Genomic DNA, 17,343 nt, shown 5'->3' on the forward strand with positions numbered 1-17,343 from the left:
AGAGGCAGCACGGAGAACCAAAAATCTATAGAAAGACAAGAGTGCTGGATCCAGTGTAGAGTAATGCAGAAAAGGAGCATCAAGCTAAAATCCATTGATTTGTGTTAGAGAGACTGCAATAGACTGGGCACTCTTCCGCTGAAAGGGAACCCCCGAGAAGCTCTTGATTTTGGTTGTGTGGCTGGGTTCGTTAGGCCTTCTGGGTATTTTAAAAAAGACTTGGCAACGACATCCAAAAATAAGGCATTTGGTTTTTTTTAAAAAAACCATTTTGTCTACATTAATAAACACAGTTTAGCGTTGAGGGGTCATTTGTATACAGATATGATTTCCCTCGCTTATCAAAAAGGGATTCTGTGTTATATTTTTGGAGGGTAGGGTTAGCCAAGGTCATGCAAAGCTTTGCTTTCTTTCTTTTTAAGGAGAGCGGGAAAAAAAGATGTTCAGCAACTGCAGTTTCAACACATTTTATTATATTTCTGTATGCATTACTCTCGGGAAAAAAACCATATCACAAGAAATGATAAAACCACATCAACCTTCAAATTAAAAAAAATCTGAAACAGTTTAATGCTCACAGTTGTACATATTTATAGTTAAGAAACATTCTTTATAAATACTGTTTCCTCTGTAGCAAGTTAATACCATAATTTAATTACAAATGGATAAATATGTCAACAGGTATTTACAAAAGGAAGGGTATTATTTAGGGTGGGGGGGAATACGCAGATTTCCCCCCTCCCGGTCACCTTCCAAACAAGAACTAACAAATCCAACTGGCAAAAGCACTAAAACATCACATGTAAACCCAGCTAACAGGGGGAAAAATACATTCACAAGCGTTGGAAGAGAAGGAAGAATTAGTCTGGCGGTGTTTTGAAGGACAGCATAGAGACTTTGGCACCTTAAAAAATTTTGTTCGCTTTAAAAAAAATCTTTTCAGTCTATAGTTTGAATGAAGCTTACAATCAAAGTTGCCTCTTTCGAAAGAAACACGATATTCAATACCACAATTACAAAAAGAAACCATTTTGATTCCACATTACTTTCCCCCGATCCCCTGGGTGAATCAAAAGGAGAAAGAGAGGGCGGTTTGGAAGGGGGGAGAGAGGGAAAGAAGGGAGCGCGTCACTTTGGAGAGAGGAAGTCACTCCCCCCCCCAAAAAACCAATCCATCGTTTACGAAGTGGGCCAATTTCTATACAACAAGAAACCCAAGAAAACTTTGATTTCCCACCTTGCAGGGAAGAGGGAGGGAAGCGCGTCCTCTTATGTACACAAAGAGACTTTCGGAGGAGGCAACCGAGCCGGAGGGCTGCTAGTCCGGGCGTCTGATCTTTTGTTCCCCGGGCGAGGGAGCCAGGCGCGGGAGGGGGGGGGGGTTGTCTCTCTGTCGCTGGCCTGGCCAGGCCCTGGAGGAGGGGCGCGTGGAAACCTCGGGGCGGCTTTCAAATCCTTCCTTCCTTCTTCTTCTTCCTCTTCTTCTTCTTCTTCTCCTTCTTCGTTTCCCCCCTTTTTCTCTCTTTCTCTTCCTTTTTTCTGGCTGCTCCCAAATGTTCCGCAGGTGAAAACGAAGAGGGGGGGAGAGGGAGCGCGCAGAGGCGGCGCCCGGCATCCCGCGGCCGCCCAGCCGTCTTCAGACGTACCACTCGTTGAAGTTGGAGGTCAGGCCGGTGTGGCTGGCGCCGCCGCCGCCGCCGCTGCCGCCCCCGCCCCCGCTCCCGCCGCCGGTACTCCGGTGCACCGCCGAGACGGCCGCCGCCGCAGCCGCCGCCGGGGACAAGTTAGTGGGCGCCGCAGGTTGGCTTTCGGCGGTGGGGGACACCAAGCCCGGAGGGGTGGAGGACTCGTAGCCCGAGCTGGCGGCCGGAGAGGACTCGGATCCTTGCGGGGAAGACTCGTGGACCTGCCGTGGGGAGAGAGGGGGGGGAGGTAGCCGGGTCAGTCGCCGGGGCCCACCTTTGCTGGCCAAGAAAAAGGAAGAGAAGCCTCCGCGGATCTCACTCCCTCCCTCTCGCCCCCTCCCTCCTTCCAAGGCCCCCCCCCCCACTCACAAGGCATCCAAAGGCTGCTGGATTTTTTTGGGGAGGGGGTCCTGGTTGCCCCTCCCCTCAGTTAAATTCCTGAGCCCAGGAACAAAAGAATACTTCTGGCTAGTCCTCGGACAGAAATCGCAGAACGTCGGAGAGCAGCCCCGCAGGCCCCCTGCAAGTTCCCTCCCACGGGTGTCCCCCTCCCCAGTTTACTCAATTCAGTTCAACCTTTAATGGCATACATCCCCTGTTTACTCGCAAGTAAGCCTCATCGGTTTCAGTGGGACTGACTTCCGAGCAAGTCTGCCGCCAGAGGCTACAGAAGCCTCTACACCCTCTCGGCTCCCTTCCGCCCCGGATTACCTTCATGTGTTTCCGCAGGGAGCTGGGGTGGGTGTACGACTTGTCGCACATCTTGCACAAGTAGGGCTTGTCCGAGGTGTGGACGTGCATGTGCTTCTTGCGGTCGCTGCTGTTGGCGAAGCGTCGGTCGCAGCCCTCGAACTCGCACTGGAAGGGCTTCTCGCCTGCAAGGAGAGGGGGCAGAAAATCGGGCAGGGGGGAGCACAGATAGGCCCGGGAAGCGTCAGGACGCGGCAGACCACTCGCCCGGCAGATCCCACCCCCACCCCCGCCTAGGCAGCAACTTCCTCCCCGAAATTCAGATTTGCAAAGGCCGTCGAGCAGGGCGCAGCTTTGCCTTCCGCGCACCTGAAGTTTGCCTCGCGGGTAGGTCAGTTTGCTCTGGATTTCAGCAGAACCGGCTCTCCGGAAAGCGGAGCTCGCCAGGAAGCGCTGACTGCGCCAAAGCAGTTGTGCTGAAATAAGTCAGCCTTACATACTTATTTTAAAAATTCAAATAAGAAGCCGTAACAAATAGGCGAGCCCCGATCTTTAGTGCCAGGATCCCAGCCCAGACCCGACAAACGGGAATTTTAGACCGTTTTCCGAGCTGCAAATTTGGACACAGAGAGAATGTTTATTGGGAGGGTCGACCATAACGTTTAAATGATCCTCCGGCCCCTTCCCTCAGCCCTTAAGGAAACCGAGGAAGAGAATCTGCTTTTCCCAGGGACCTGAGCTTGAGTCCGGCTCTTTCCCCTTTCTTTTGTTTACACTCTCTTGGAAAGCCGGGCACCCCCCCCCCCAACCGATTCGCCTTCAAAACAGCAAACCCCGTCCATCCTCGCTAAACTTCACCCAAAGTCTCCTGCGTTGCTGAACATAGCCCCCCCCCCCACGTATCTCCCCCTTTCCAGCAAGAACATTGGAAGTCAATCTAAAGATATCCGCGGGGGGGGGGGGAGGAGAACGAGAGGAACTCCCCCCTTCCCCGTAAACAACACGCAAAACTGTCCCCTCGGACTCTGCCGAGAGATTCTTCACCCCTTTGCCAGATTTCCGAGCAATTTGAAGGTGCGAGAACTAAAAAAAAACCACACAAACAAACCCGTGCACAAATCCTCCCCTAGAAATCCGAGGTGGGGGAGACGTGCCGTTTCCCCTGCAATGCCATTAGCCCCCCAATGGTGTCTTCCGCCGGCCCTAGTCCCCTTCCCAAAGCGGCCGACTCCATGCAAATGGGGCTCTCGCCTGGCCAAACCTTGTTAAAGCCCGTCTGGCACCTCAGCCTCAACACTTCGCCGGCGAGGTCCAGGGCTCCTGTCTTGCACCCAGTAAATATTGATGCCCGGAAACCGCTCAAGTATTTGGCTGCCTTTTTCTTTTTGGGGAGGGAGGGAGGGGGATCCGGGCGGGAGTCCGCGGAAGGCGTTTGCTCGGCTGCTCTGCCGGTGGGCTGCAGACAGCAGCAGCCAGCCGGAGCCTCGAACCGCCCGCCGGCTCTGTTCTCGGCCCGTTAAACCCAGCCTCGAGGGGCGCGGGCATCTCGCGCCTGGGAAGTCTGTCAAAGCCTCTGCCGGTTATTACATAATTTTAATAAACTGGCGGAAAACCACATTCGCCTGCCCCAGGTGCACTTTCCAAACACTCTGGGAAATGAGAAAACATTTATGGCTCTGCCTCGCCCTATTTAAATTTAATGGGCAGCCTGTCCGAAGCGTGGGGGAAAGGGGCAAAAACTCCATTCTACCATTCTAGAAGAGCTCCCCCGTAATGGGAAAAAAACATTAGAGAAAGAGTGTACAAACGTTCCTCTTCCTTGCAAGCCCTCACGCATTTCCGAAATGGCACGAGCGAGGCTTGCTTTGTTTCCCCGGAGTTTCCGCAAATGCAGCTAAAAGCGCTTCTCTCAGTCCCTTTTCGATGCGAAATGAAATCCTGTGGACTTCAAAGGAAGTCGCGACGAAGCCATTCGGGCCGAGGAGGGCATATTTATTTGCATGGCTGTAAATCCCACTGAAACTAACCGGACACATTTGCAAGAAATGTGCCTTCCAGACGCCTGGCTCTAGCGCCGGGCTGCGGAATTCCGTGGCTGCTTCCCGGGTTTCGGGGCCTCGTTCGTTCCGCAGTGGTGCCCAGGTGCAGGGTCACAAGAAAGCCCGCTTTCTCAGCAATGACTCCGGCCAGCCAAGGGAGTCTCCAACCTCCCCCCTCCCCCTCCCCAGAGGTCCGGGGAAAGGCCTCTCTTAGGGCCCAAAGGCAGTGGCGAGGGAGCGGATCTCGCCCCCGGCCCTCCCGCCCTCCCTCCCACCCGCCGGGCCGGGACTGACCTGTGTGGGTGCGTTTGTGGATCTTGAGGTTCTCGGAGCGGGCGAAGACCTTGCCGCAGCCGGGGAAGGGGCAGGGGAAGGGCTTCTCGCCGGTGTGGACGCGGATGTGGTTGACGAGCTTGTACTTGGCCTTGAAGGGCTTGCCCTCGCGGGGGCACTCCTCCCAGAAGCAGATGTGGTTGCTCTGCTCGGGCCCGCCTACGTGCTCGACGGAGACGTGGGTGACGAGCTCGTGCATGGTGCTGAAAGTCTTGTTGCAGCTCTTCTTGGGGCTGCTGAGCTGCTCCGGGTCGACCCACTTGCAGATGAGCTCCTGCTTGATGCACTGCTGGCGCATGTAGCGGAAGAAGGCGCCCGGGTGGTGGTGGTGGTGATGGTGGTGGGCATGGTGCGGGTGGTGGGCGTGGTGCGGGTGGTGGGCATGGTGCGCCGCCATGTTCATGCCCATGTTCATGGGGCCGTACTGGCCGTGCAGCTGGGCTGCGGCGTAGGGGTCAGTCCTAGGGCTGGACACCTGCCGGTACTGCTCCGTGCGGCCGAAGACCTCCCCCGGCAGGCTGAGCCGCATCTGCCCGTTGAGCACGTTGGGCGACCCGGGCGCGCCGTGCTGCTCGCCGATGCCCGGGAAGAGCAGGTGGCCCTGCGCCTCGGCGTGAGCGTGGTGGAGGCTGCCCGGGGCCCCCCCGGCCGCCGCCGCCGCCCCAAAGAGTCCGTGCTGGCCCCCGCCCGCCGCCGCCGCCTCGCCGAATCCGCGGCTGCGGAACAAGAAGTCCCGGGGCGAGTTGAAGGGCGGCGCGGAGTAGGAGCCCACATGGGCGGCGTGCGGGTAGGCGGGCGCCTGCGAGCTGAAGGCCGAGCCCTGGCCCGGGGAGAGCTCGTGGGCCGCCGCCGCCGCCGCAGCCGCCGCCGCGTTGAGCTTGAAGGCGCCCAGGTGCGCCGCCGCCGCCGCGTCCACGAAGCTGTTGGGCAGGCTCAGCTCCCGGTCCTGCATCTCCGCCGCCGCCGACCCCGGGGGGGCCCGCGCGAAGGTGCCCACCCCCAGCCCCGGAAACTGCGGCCCCGCGTCCAGCAGCATCCCGCCCGCCCCGCCGCGCCACCGGCAGCGCCCCGCCACCACCGCCCGCACGGGGCTACCAGGGGCCGCGCACCGGTCCTCCCCTCCTGCCGCCGCCGCCGCCTACGGAGACACCCAACCAACCGCAAAGCCTCCGCCGCCGCTCGGCCAACAACACCACGGGGGGCCCCGGCCCGGTCCCCCCTCCCCCCGGTCCCCCCCTTCCTCCTCCTCCTCTTGTGTCTCCGGCAGCCCTTCTCTGGCGCTGGAGAGCCCAACTTGCCGTTCCCGCGCCCAGGCAGGACTGGGGCGCCTCTCTCCGCCGCTCTCTCGGCTGGCCGGCCGGGCTCTTTCTCTCTGGCGCTCGCGCTTTAAGCCGGGAGGAAGAGGAGGAGGAGGAGGGGACGGGGCGGAGGGGGAGGGAGGGAGGGGAGGGGAGGGAGAGGAGGGGGAGGATTAAAAAAGGCTGTCCAGAACAATGACCCGGGGGAGGGGGCGGGGGAGGGGGCTCCGCGGACGGCCCTCTGTCCGGGTCCCGCTCCGGCGCGGCCGGGCGCAGCAGTGGCGGCGGCAGCAGCCCGCGAGAGGCTCCGGCGGTCCGTCCGTCCGTCCCCGTCCGTCCGTCCGTCCGTCCGTCCTTCCTCCTCCTTCTCCCGCCGGCGGGGGTGGGTGGGGGGAGGGTGTCTCCTTCGGCGCCGGCTGGATCTCCCTGCTCGCCTGTCCCTCGCTCGCCTGCTTGTTGCGGTGGGCGCAGCGGCTGCGGCGGCTTTTTATCCGCCCTCCCCACCCCCTTCTCCTCCTCCCAGCCTCTCCCGCTCGAGCCTAGGCTGGACTGGCAGCTCTTCTCCCACCGCCCCCTTTAACAGCAGCCAGGCCTTTCTCCAGGCGCCCTCTCATTGGTCGGCCCGGCCCCATCAATCCAAGCCGTCCCCCCTCCGCGGGCTAATAGCCACTCGCCAGGCCCCGGGCCGGCCCGCCTCCCCATCCCCCAGCCCGCCTCCTCTCCGCTCCCAACCTGGGCAGCGGCGGCAGCTCCTCAGCACCGCTGACCCCCCACCTCCCCAAATACACACACACACAAATACACACACACACACACCTCCTTCTGGCCAAGGCCGGAGAGAAGCAGTCCTCGGTTCAGAGGGCAGAAAGAACCAGTCCTGGTGGTTTGGGGGGCACAGAAACCTCCCCCTTGCCTCTGGGATTCGCTGCGGGGGGGAAGGGGGTACGAGGCCAGCAAAAAAATCAGAGACCCTTCTAGGCGGAATCTTGGGGAGTGGAGGGGGAAAGGGAACTCGCCCCAGTCCCCCGTTCTCAACCATGGAAACCTGGGTAGAAAACAGGCAAGGCGCACTTGGGTGGCTTGGGGGGGCGGGGGTCAAAGGAGAAGGAACTCCAAGCAAATAAACAACGGCGGTGGCGGGGTGGGGGGTGGGGGAGAGAGACTGGCGAGAAGTCGCCGCCTGCGCCTGAAACCGACGGGATTTTGCCACCATCCGCGACTGCCACCATCCACAACCGGAGCTGTGATGCCCGAGGAGGTTGACACGGGTGTCAATGGAGATGTCTCTGGCTCGTGGAAAAGAAAAGAGAGGACTGGTGGGGGTGGGGTGTTTTGTGGCGGGGGAGCATCTAGCTGCATAATAGGGAAGGGATTTTTTTAACTGCAAAAGGTTTCAGCGGTGCTTGTTCGTGTATGTGAGGAAGAGAATGTCTGTGAATCATATCCCCAGTCCTGATAAACCGAAATTTGCAGTTGAGATTCCAAGATTCCCACTCCTGACAGTGATCCTGGTTTTGGAGGAGCTAAAAATAATCTTTAATATGACCGATTTGTGCACACGTTTTACTAGGGACGAACCCACGGATTTATACCCTTTAAAAAAAGCAGTATCAACCCAATAATCTTTATGATTAGCTGAGAGATGAAACCGGGAAAGAATGGGCAATGCTATTGTTTGCAAGAAACCGTATTCTTCATAAACACGCAAACACCCCTATTCTGATTGCATTCCCCGGAACCCATTTATTATTTGGAAAGAGCAGGGAGGAAAGATACATTACACCCACCTGCAATGTTCAAATCCAATAACTTGCAATAAATGTTTCCATTTGCTCATTTTGTTACACTATTTTGTTATCTTAATAAATGATAGTTCAGGGATAAAGATTTAATTTTCATCTATCTATCTATCTATCTATCTATCTATCTATCTATCTATCTATCTATCTATCTATCTATCTATCTATCTATCTATCTATCTATCTATCTATCTATCTATCTATCTATCTATCTATCTATCTATCTATCTATTCTGATGCACGTTTAAAAGGTCGAGGTAGACCAGACCTCGGACCTGGTTTCCAGTTGGGAGCCCGGGCTATTTCCCAGGCAAAATGGACCTTCTCTTTCACAGGCTCTGGGGGTTCCTCTGGGCTGGACCCCACCCCCACCCCCACCTGTCCCTTCCCTTTCTCCCTGCCTGGGCTACTTGGCCAGCTCCCTCCGCTTCTCTTGCCAGCGGGCTGCGTGTGGGGTGGAGGGGGTGGGGGTGGCAGTGTCCTTCCGCTGAACCAAGCAGCCTGGCTTGTTGAGGCCCCCACCCGTTTCTCTCCGTGGGGCTGAAGCCCCCTTTCCCGAAAGGCAGGCTTGAAGGAAGCCCACAGAAGCAGGGCTGGAGGCAGCGAGCCCAGAGATAAAGTCTTGCCGCCTTTGCTCGGGCAGCTGGACCGAGAGACCGAAAGAGCTGCTGTACCCGGCGACTCTGGGGATCATGGGCGACCCTGCTTGGGGGGGGGGGGGACCCAGCGCTCTCAGGGGAAATGCTTTTCGAGGAACCGTGACCGGGATCGGAGTCCTGCTTCCCCTGTTTTTCAAGAAAATGAAGGGGAGAGAAAGACTCGCGCACACGACAGTTCTGTGCCCGGGGATTTTTAATACAATCACAGCCCACACTTCTTTCTGCCTTTCTTTCCTGCTGCCTAAATGCCTCTCCTGCTTCAGGACACTTTTGGCGGGGAGTGACGGGGGGGGGGGGGCTGTAAATTCGCTCATTCCAGCCAGAGCTCCCGCAGGCTGGCCTCTCCGCTTTTCTTTCAAAACTTCCAGTTTCTCCTCTCCCCGCAGGAAACAGGAGCTCATCCAAGTTCAAAGGCAGATCGCCGTCCTTCCCTTCCCCCCCCCCGCCCCACCAACCCCCAAAATAAATGCTTTATTTCTCTCTCCAAACCGCAAAACCCGCTCCCCTCCCTTGATGTCAGGGGGGCGAGAAGGGAAAGCGGCGGCAGAGGGGGAGAGAAGGAGCCAAGAAAGGAGCCCGCAGTCCCTTTCATGGGCCACTGGCCGCAGAGCCGCCGGCGAAGAAGCGCTTTATTTTGGCCAGGGGACCGAGGGCAGCCGCCGGACTCCTGGGCCTCAACAGGTTTCTGCAGATCGGCCAGACCCGCCCCAGCCGCCGCCGCAGCTCTTGCGGGAGAAGCCCCGGGGTCTGTAAGTGTCCTTCTTTGCACCCTCGTCTCCGGCAGGCCCGGGCAGCGGGGAAGGGTGGCGGGGCTCCCCTTGGCAAGACATCCTCCTGCTTCAGTCGGGTGCTTCGCTGCTTAGCCAGGCTTCCTTGCAGCTGGTAGATGGGGACTTTGGGGGGGGGGGGCTCCCAGGATATCTCCACGGGTCTGGGGAGGGCGGCCGAGGTTGGGGAAAGGGTTGCAGAGGCGTCCGGCGTTCCTTGCACCCGTCTCGGTTTGATGGCACAGTCAGAAGATCTGCAAGCAGAGACCCACCTCCGCTTCTTCCTGGGAAGCAGGGCTCGTCCCTTCCAACCCGGAGGATCGTGGCGCGGAGTGACGTCCGGGGGCAGGCTCGGAAAAGTTGCCAGCTGTTCCGCGGGACTGACTAGCAAGGGAGGTGGCCGCCTTCGTTGGGACGGTGGCTCCATCAGGATCACAGGGTTTGCTCTCATGAAAAGGGCCCCAAGCGGCCAGATCTGCCGCCGCGGCCCTACGGCCTCCACTGGGGAATTAATATTCTGTAAATAAGGTAGAGCCCGAAATTTAGAAGGCCGGACCTGCCCTCCCAATTGCAGGGAGAGAGCCGAGCTCCGTTCCCATGACAGTCAAACCCCGCTTGGCCTCAAGTGTGGCTGGATCGAGCCCGGTGTGTTGAAAGTCTTGCTTCTTGGCCGAGACAAACAGAAAGGTGCCAGATTTGCTTCCTACTAATTTGTTTTTAAATATGTCTGTGGGAGAAATTCAAGGGAAATCCGAAAGAAAGCGAAACTGGCCGGCGGTCAGGGGGACTCTTCGCGTTTTCTGTGTAACCCGAAGAGAACGTGTGCATGAGCGACGCGCGTTTTCCATCCGCCTTGCTTGCCCCGCATGACACTCGTAAATTCAACGGGCTCTTTAACAAGATATTAAGTTGCACGTCACCTTGCAACTTAATATCTTGTTGATGAGCCCGTCACCTTTGATATATCGGAGCTCAGCCACTTTTAGGCCGTTCGACCTCTGACCCCTTCGAGAAGCCCTTGTTCTAGGAAGAAGGGGGGGAGGGCAGCTTTCTTTTGTTATTCTTGGAAACAAAAAATAAAATAAAATCCATCCCCGGTCCTTTTCTCCGGCTTTGCTCTACAGAAGCCTAATATCCAGGCGAAAGGGAAGTTGTGAAAATCTCAGCCAAAGTTGTAACTTTTAAATGCCTATTTTAAAAACAACAACAGCCCCACCGCAAGGCGGGGGGGGGGGCGGTCCGCAGAGAATCACCCTCCCCCCTCCTGCTATTAAAATTTATTGTTCCCTGTATTCGCAGGCGGTTTGGGCTGCCAAAGTACAGTGGATTTGGGGAGGGGTGTAGGTGGTTGTCGGTGGGAGGGGACCGCATCAGTGAAGGAAACCTGTGCTGGGTTTGCCACCATGGTGGGGAGTGGGGGCGGGGGGGGGGGCAAAGGAAGCCCTGGTTTAAAGCCATACTTTAAATGAGCAGAATCGCAGAAACAGAACTCTGTCTGGATCGTGCCCAGTCCTTTGGGTCTCCCCACTGCAGGAAAGGACGCCAGATCTTGCCTGGCCTTTGGTCTTCCCTTGGGTGCTGGTCTCGGAAAACCCGGCCAAGCGGGCTCTTGGAGAAGGGGTCCCCCGGGGTGCTGCACCGGACTGAGTGATGCACTTCGGGCTGCCTTTCATAAATAAGGGGGCCATATGGGAACCATATCGCTTATACAAGGCAAGCCGTCAAAATGTCAGCGTTTGATTTATCGGAACAGCTTCTTCCCCACTCTGCTGAAACAGAAGAGACCGGAAGGATGCGCCCAGAGATCCAAATACACACTCACGTAGGCACACACACGCGTGCACACACATTCACACACACACAGAGAGAGAGAGAGGTGTGGATGAATGAGTAGGTCCGCAGCATTCGGTCAGCCTGGCGTTTCCTAAAACAAGATGTGCCGGCACATTATTGTTTGTTTAGGAGGAAAGGGGAACTGTTACAAATATCCAGTAATGGTGGGAACAATATTCCCAATCAGGGGCTGCCTTGCCTGCCAGTCAGGGGACATCTTTGTTTCAATGGCCCCCATCTGAAGATGGCCAAGGGGTGGCCGGAGCCTTGGGAGCAAAGGAAAAGTGGGCCCAGGCGAGTAGATCTTGCAACCGTTTGCTGGGGGATTAATATTCTCTAAAGAAAGGAGACCCTGACTCCTGGGTAAAGGCAGAGGGGTGGGTCTGCCCTTCCTATTGCAGGGAGAGCCAGCCAGCACCGTTCCCATGAAATGCCAAACCTGCTTGGTCTGGATTGAGCCACCTTGAAGACTAACAACATTGATTTGGGGGAAACTGGAAGTGAAATAAATGTGGTTGGTCTCTGAGGTGCCGCTGGGCTGCTCCTTGGCTGCCATATGAAGCGTCCTGGCCTGTGCGGAAGGCTGGTTCTGACACGGGGGATGGGGCTCATGGACCACCAGTCGCCTGGCACGGGGGGGGGGGTCCAGCGACCCTCAATCTGCGTGCCCCACCTGATGGTCAGCCTTCAAAACCGGACCGAGTTAGAAGGATGCAATGCGCTCTCGTCGGCTGAGCAAAACGGCCTGGCCGCTCCACTGGGGACATCCTGTTGGTGGAAGTCGGGGAAGGGGGGGGGGGGACTCATTGGCACAGCGATCCTGAGAGCGTCTGCTCCGCGCAGCGTAGTCCCTGGAAAGGGCTGTCAACGCGATCCTGGGAGTGCTGACACAGAAGTAAACTCCTGCTTTATCGGGCTGAGCTCCTGCTCAGCGGCTTGAGGGATCGCAGCCTTCCTTTTCCCAGGCGATTTTGAAATTGGATTTGCGGAGTGCAGCGAGGCTCCAGGCGTACCTCGGAAGCGAGGCGAGGCGCGCTTGGAAAGGACGGGCCATCCCGTCGCGATCAAGCAGGGGATCGCTCGCCCTCCGCTTGCCAGGTGCCAGGTTGCTGCAATCTCTAGCAGCCGTTCGCAGGCCCTGATCCCCAGATTGACCCTTGAACGCAAGACAGTGGAAAGGATTTTTTGTCGAAGGCTTTCAGGACCACAGTCACTACAGTGTTGTGGGTTTTCCGGGTTGTATGGCCGTGTTCCAGTAGCATTTTCTTCTGACGTTTCGCCTGCATCTGTGGCTGGCATCTTCAGAGGGTTTCCGGCTATACAACCCGGAAAACCCACAACACCACAGTGGAAAGACTTGGGGTGGGGTGAGAGGGGGGCTGAAATGTCAATTTTACGCCGGTGTAAAAACCTAGAGTTTTACGGGGGTGGGCTGGTGGTGGTTGAGAAGCACACCCTGGATCACACCGTAAAGTCGGTTCCAGTCTCGGCTTATCATTTCACTTCCGGAGTATTTCAAGCGCTGTGCTATGCCTGACTGTAGCACATCTTGTATCTGGCTGCTTGACCTGGCCAAAAGAAATCGGGGAGAGAAACAGACCGGACACTGTATTGTCGATGGCTTTCAGGGCCGAATCAACTGGCTGTGGGGGGTTTTCCGGTCAGAGCTCGGCCGCATAGCCCCAAAAACCCACGACAGCCAAACTGGACCGTCCACAAACGTTCGCGTGGCCTATCTGGTGCCAGCCTCGGCCCTCGAGCAAAGGGCAGGAAAACCGCAGGCCTCGGCAATTGGCACTAACCTGCAAGGGTATGCCAGTCGGTGGAGAAACATATTAGAATGAGAGTGTGTATGTGGGGGACGATGACTATCGTAGGCGCAAGCCCTCCCGTTCCTACGTGGAGGAAGAAGCCGCGGGTCCTTGCCTACCGAGTTATTTTTTCGGTGGGGGGTCTTGACCTTCGGAAAGTAGTTCGGTTTGGGGTTTGGTTGTGGATCTGGCTTCCCATGCCACATAATGATCCCCTGCTGGGCAAGCTGACCCAGGCTTCTTACAAGGAACTTAGACAGACCCCAAAAGAATTGGTTTCAAAATTGACTTGGGGGCGCGCGTGAACTGCTTGTTCCCCAACCTGGACTTGGGAGCCCAGTTCCAGCAACACAAGGACGAGAAAGTGGACGGGAAAACCTTTAACCCATTCATTCCTTCTTCCCCAAATCTCCAGGGCCCTAGAAAAGATTCCCCAAATCTCCAGGGCCCTAGAAAAGATGGCCCTCTTCCTTTCCTCCTCCTGCCACCCATATTCGCTTTTTTGGGGGGGGGGGGATAAGCTGTCCATGTCACCGAAAGCCAACCAGGCAGCCTCCCCCCGCCCCGTGCCTGATGGACGGGCTCATCTGAAGGGGCAAATGGCAGAACCCCCTCGCTGAGATCCGCGCCTATAAGGCAGCTAAACCGGCCCGGGACAACTGGAGACTCAGCTCCGTTTGTCGACCGGCCTCCCTCCCCAGGGGAAAACCCATTTGTCGCTTCTCCCTCTGGAAGGCCCAACACGAGGCGAAATCGAAGCGCGCAAAGCTTCTAGTGGGAAGAAGGGGGCCAGCCACGTGCGATCCTGGAACAGCGGTTTCTCCAAAGCACTTTTGCTATTAAACTCCTAAAGGTGGGGCTGTCCGCAATCCTTTGGGCTCATCTGGAAGCTCGCATATAGGATTGCAACTTGGGCATTTTTGTTTACATTCCTCCATTGTTTTGCGAGGGAGGCTTGTTTGCGCGCGTCTGGCCGTAAAGAACGTTTCCTGCTCGCCTGGCAAATCTTCCTTCAGGGAAAAAAAAAGGGAACTTCTTCAGAAAAGCTGTTAATTGCTCTCTCGTTTTAATTGTTCCCCAGAAGGCATTCCCCCTTTCCTGGAATATCGTCCCTTCCCCCTAAATATCAATAACATTTGCGCACTAAAGACAGCTACTTGCAAATAGACTTCATGATCATTAGCATATATTTGCATAATGCTGCCGTCAAACAAACGCCTTAAGCAGCGAGCAAACAAAAACACGAACTCTGGAGAGCTGATTTACTAAACGTGCCGTGAACTGACTTTAAAAAAAGGCAACAGAGAGAGAGAGAGAGAGAGAGAGAGAGAGAGAGAGAGAGAGAGAGAGAGAGAGAGGTGCGTGGAGGGGAAGAGAAAACCAGAAATAAAAGTACCGGAGGAGGAAAAATAAAATCTTCCAGGCGTAATAGGTTGAGTCGTAGGAAGCAGATATTGTATTTGCTCGCTCGCTTGCAATAGCAATTATTTCGAAAGGGACTCAGAATGGACTGGAGACCCGGGTATATGCGAGGGTCGGCACATGCACACAACATGTTCCCATTGATTGCGATGGAATAGTGCCATTGAAGGGGCACATCCTCCTCGAGGACGGAGGCTGAAGTGGCACAAATCACTGGCACAGGCGTTTTTCCATCTTCGGCAGGCGAAGCAGTCGGCCCCCTACCTGTCCCTGGCCGACTTGACCCCAGTGATCCACCCAACAAGACCAGACTTCTGCAACTCCCTCTACGTAGGGCAACCCTTGTGCTTGCTGCAAACACTTCAACTGGTCAAGAATGCAGCAGCCAAGGTCATTAAAGGGACCTGGGGGCAGCTCTGGGCCGTCTGCCCTGGCTGGGGGAGGGGATTACCAGATCAAGTTCAAGGTCTTAGTGCTGAGGACCAAAACCCTAGATGATCTGGGACCGGCGTACCCGCCTCTCTCCTGGTATGTCCCCCAGAGACAACTGCCTTCAGGGAGTGGACATCTTTATTGCTAGAAACCGCTGGGAGCGGGTAAAGGAAGGAGCAGCAAAGAAATGTGATAAATTAAAAAATATGAATAAACAGTGGCTATCAATGGGATTTCAACTGCTTTTCAAGAGACCTGTGTTTAGGACCTGGAAGGCAGCTAATCTGATGTAAGAGGAGGGGGACTTCAGAATAGCCGGCGTTGGGTTTGCAGTTGTCACGGGGTGGCAAGCATACACCAGTGCTAAATGGCAAAGCAACCTCTAGGTTGCCCTTAAGCGTCCTGATTACTCCCGTGCAAAGGTGTTTTTAACTGTGTGTAAATGCAAGCCTGCCTCCCACCCCACACACTATTTAGTACTCCTCTTAAAACAAAGGAATTGATCAGAGAGATCCAGTCGAATTAAGACGTAGGAAAACCATCACAGATCCATATCACGCTGCTGCTTCGAACAAGACTTGCCAGTGCCCTTCCCCTCTATCCGCCCAGGAGACTCAGTGCAAGCAGTAATAGTAGTAGTAAATAAATTGAATAACAAATAAATACATAAAAATATAACCCTTCGTAAAATGTTGTTAAAGTTTTCAGGGCACTGGAAAACATCCAACCAAACCACAGTGTGAACGCAACATGTATATTCAAAAGGTCTACAGCCTTCCTAGTTATTTCAGTCTAGGGCGCCCCCGAGGGTTGGCTTTTGGAGCAAAGGGTGACCATTTGCATTGAAGCAGCCGGGTTGAGTAAGTTTTGTGCGTGTGTGCGTGTGTGCGTGAGAGAGAGAGAGAGAGAGAGAGAGAGAGAGAGAGAGAGAGAGAGAGAGAGAGAGTGTCAGCCTGGATCTTGTGGAGAGGAGGACACAGATGCGTGTTGCTCGCGAGCAGGACTCCTGAAACAGGAATATGATTCACCGGAAGGTCGCCAGATTTCGTTCGCAGCAGTCCACGAAAGAGATTGCCGACGAATTGACTACCAGATGAGGCTTTTCACCCCACACCCTCCCCGAAAGCTGGCCAGCTAGAAGGTGGTGGCAGTTTCCACGGGGTGCCTAAAACCTCTCTCTCCCTCGCGGTCCCTGCCTAGTTTGCAGAGCAGGCGCGCCGTCTTGCCGCATGTTTATGAGAGTTGGCGAGAGAGTGCCGGAATTGGCTGGGGAGCGTTTTCACGTCCTCGGCGTCTGTTTCGAATTAGGCGCAGGACTACTGGAGGCCCCTTTTGCCAAAGAGTCCGCCTTGACCATTTAGGGAGGCTAAAACTTGGCAGAGCGGTAAGGGCTCCCGGATCGCTCTTCCTCCAGAGTTGGTTGCGCCCCCCCCCCCGCAACAGCCACAGAATTGAGTTTGCAGAAGGAGGGGGCAACCTTTTTCCCTCCTTGTCGCTTGTTTATCAGGGAAATGTGGGCGTGGCCTTCCCGTTCACAAAAACCGGAGCGCATATTTTCCCGCGTAATGCGCGTCCTTGGGGACAAGTCTCATTCAGTTCACTGGTACTTACTATTCAGATTAACTGCAAAGTGTAAAGGCTGAGGATCGGGGCGGCAGCCTCTCGCCTGCTCGAGGGAGATCAGCTTTTACGAAAGGGAGGCTCGCCGCAAAATGCAACGTTGAGGCAAACGCCATAAACCCAAAAGACCCTTTAGAGGAAAGTTGCAGTCTTTCCCTCCCTACCGGCCCGCTTGCAACTAAACAGACAAAGCTAAGGCCCTTCCTTAAAGGACTTGGGCAGCCCCTTCCCTCTACCTAAAAACACTCCGAGGTCTCCACTTTTCCGAACGGTAAAAGCAGATCCGGTTTAAACGGGACACGAAAGTTGGTGAAGCCTCGAGAAGCCGGAGCAGCGAATACTCTTTCCAGGAGTGACTGACTCCCAATCCTGACGATTCACTCCGTCGTCGGGTCCGTTTCCAAACGGAAGACCCAAAGACGGATCTATTATTAGCCTTAGCTCAGACGGGAGAGCAGTCGAGAGGCGGATCTGACGTCCGCGGCCAGATTTCGTCATCTGAGACGAAAAGTCTCCGAAAACGAATTCCTATTATCCCCTCCACCAGTAAGTTGACTCTGCCGTCTAGGGGAAGTGGGGGTAGTTGCGGCTCAGCCTTGGCCCCAAATGCGCTCCCCTCCGACATATACCACGGAACTCGAATCCGAAACATCTGTGCCGGCATTTCCGACAGGGCTCGACAGTTGTGCCGCGCCTGGACCAGGAAGAGATCGTCCCGTCCCCCACACCTCCTATCAGTCAACGCCCTGGTCCCAAGACACCCCCCCCCCTCGTCCGCCCCAACCGTGGGCGAGAGTGATTGACAAGCTACCCGGCGCCGACGGCCCCAGAATTCGTTTTCCTGGAGTTTTACTTCCACGGAATTCGGTTTCAGGCCGCGCTGTTTCGCAGCCCCAAACCACGCGTCTCTACACTGAAGTAAGTCCCTCGGAAGCGAATGGAACTTGTTTTTAAA

At 56.0% G+C, this 17,343-nt stretch overlaps 1 protein-coding gene across 1 annotated transcript; it reads right to left on the reverse strand.

The window, feature by feature from the left end:
- Nucleotides 1–451: 451 nt before the first annotated feature.
- Nucleotides 452–5,790, reverse strand: ZIC2 (Zic family member 2). The gene is made up of 3 exons (XM_048494456.1): nt 4,709–5,790; nt 2,397–2,560; nt 452–1,906 (listed from the first exon to the last, which is right to left on the reverse strand). Exons 1-3 carry the CDS (start codon nt 5,781–5,783, stop codon nt 1,637–1,639), a joined length of 1,509 nt encoding a protein of 502 aa, XP_048350413.1. The 5' UTR covers nt 5,784–5,790; the 3' UTR covers nt 452–1,636.
- Between the last annotated feature and the right edge of the window lie 11,553 nt (nt 5,791–17,343).

The sequence above is a fragment of the Sphaerodactylus townsendi genome, linkage group LG04, assembly GCF_021028975.2.
Source record: "Sphaerodactylus townsendi isolate TG3544 linkage group LG04, MPM_Stown_v2.3, whole genome shotgun sequence".
Taxonomy (NCBI): Eukaryota; Metazoa; Chordata; class Lepidosauria; order Squamata; family Sphaerodactylidae; genus Sphaerodactylus; species Sphaerodactylus townsendi.

What these genes read in the sequence shown, in the direction of transcription:
- ZIC2 (XM_048494456.1), bottom strand. Translation starts at nt 5,783, where the DNA reads ATGCTGCTGGACGCGGGGCCGCAGTTTCCGGGGCTGGGGGTGGGCACC. An exon ending in CCACAAACGCACCCACACAG is followed by an intron (nt 2,561 to 4,708) that starts GTCAGTCCCGGC and finishes CTCTCCTTGCAG; the next exon opens with GCGAGAAGCCCTTCCAGTGC. An exon ending in CCCTGCGGAAACACATGAAG is followed by an intron (nt 1,907 to 2,396) that starts GTAATCCGGGGC and finishes TCCCCACGGCAG; the next exon opens with GTCCACGAGTCTTCCCCGCA.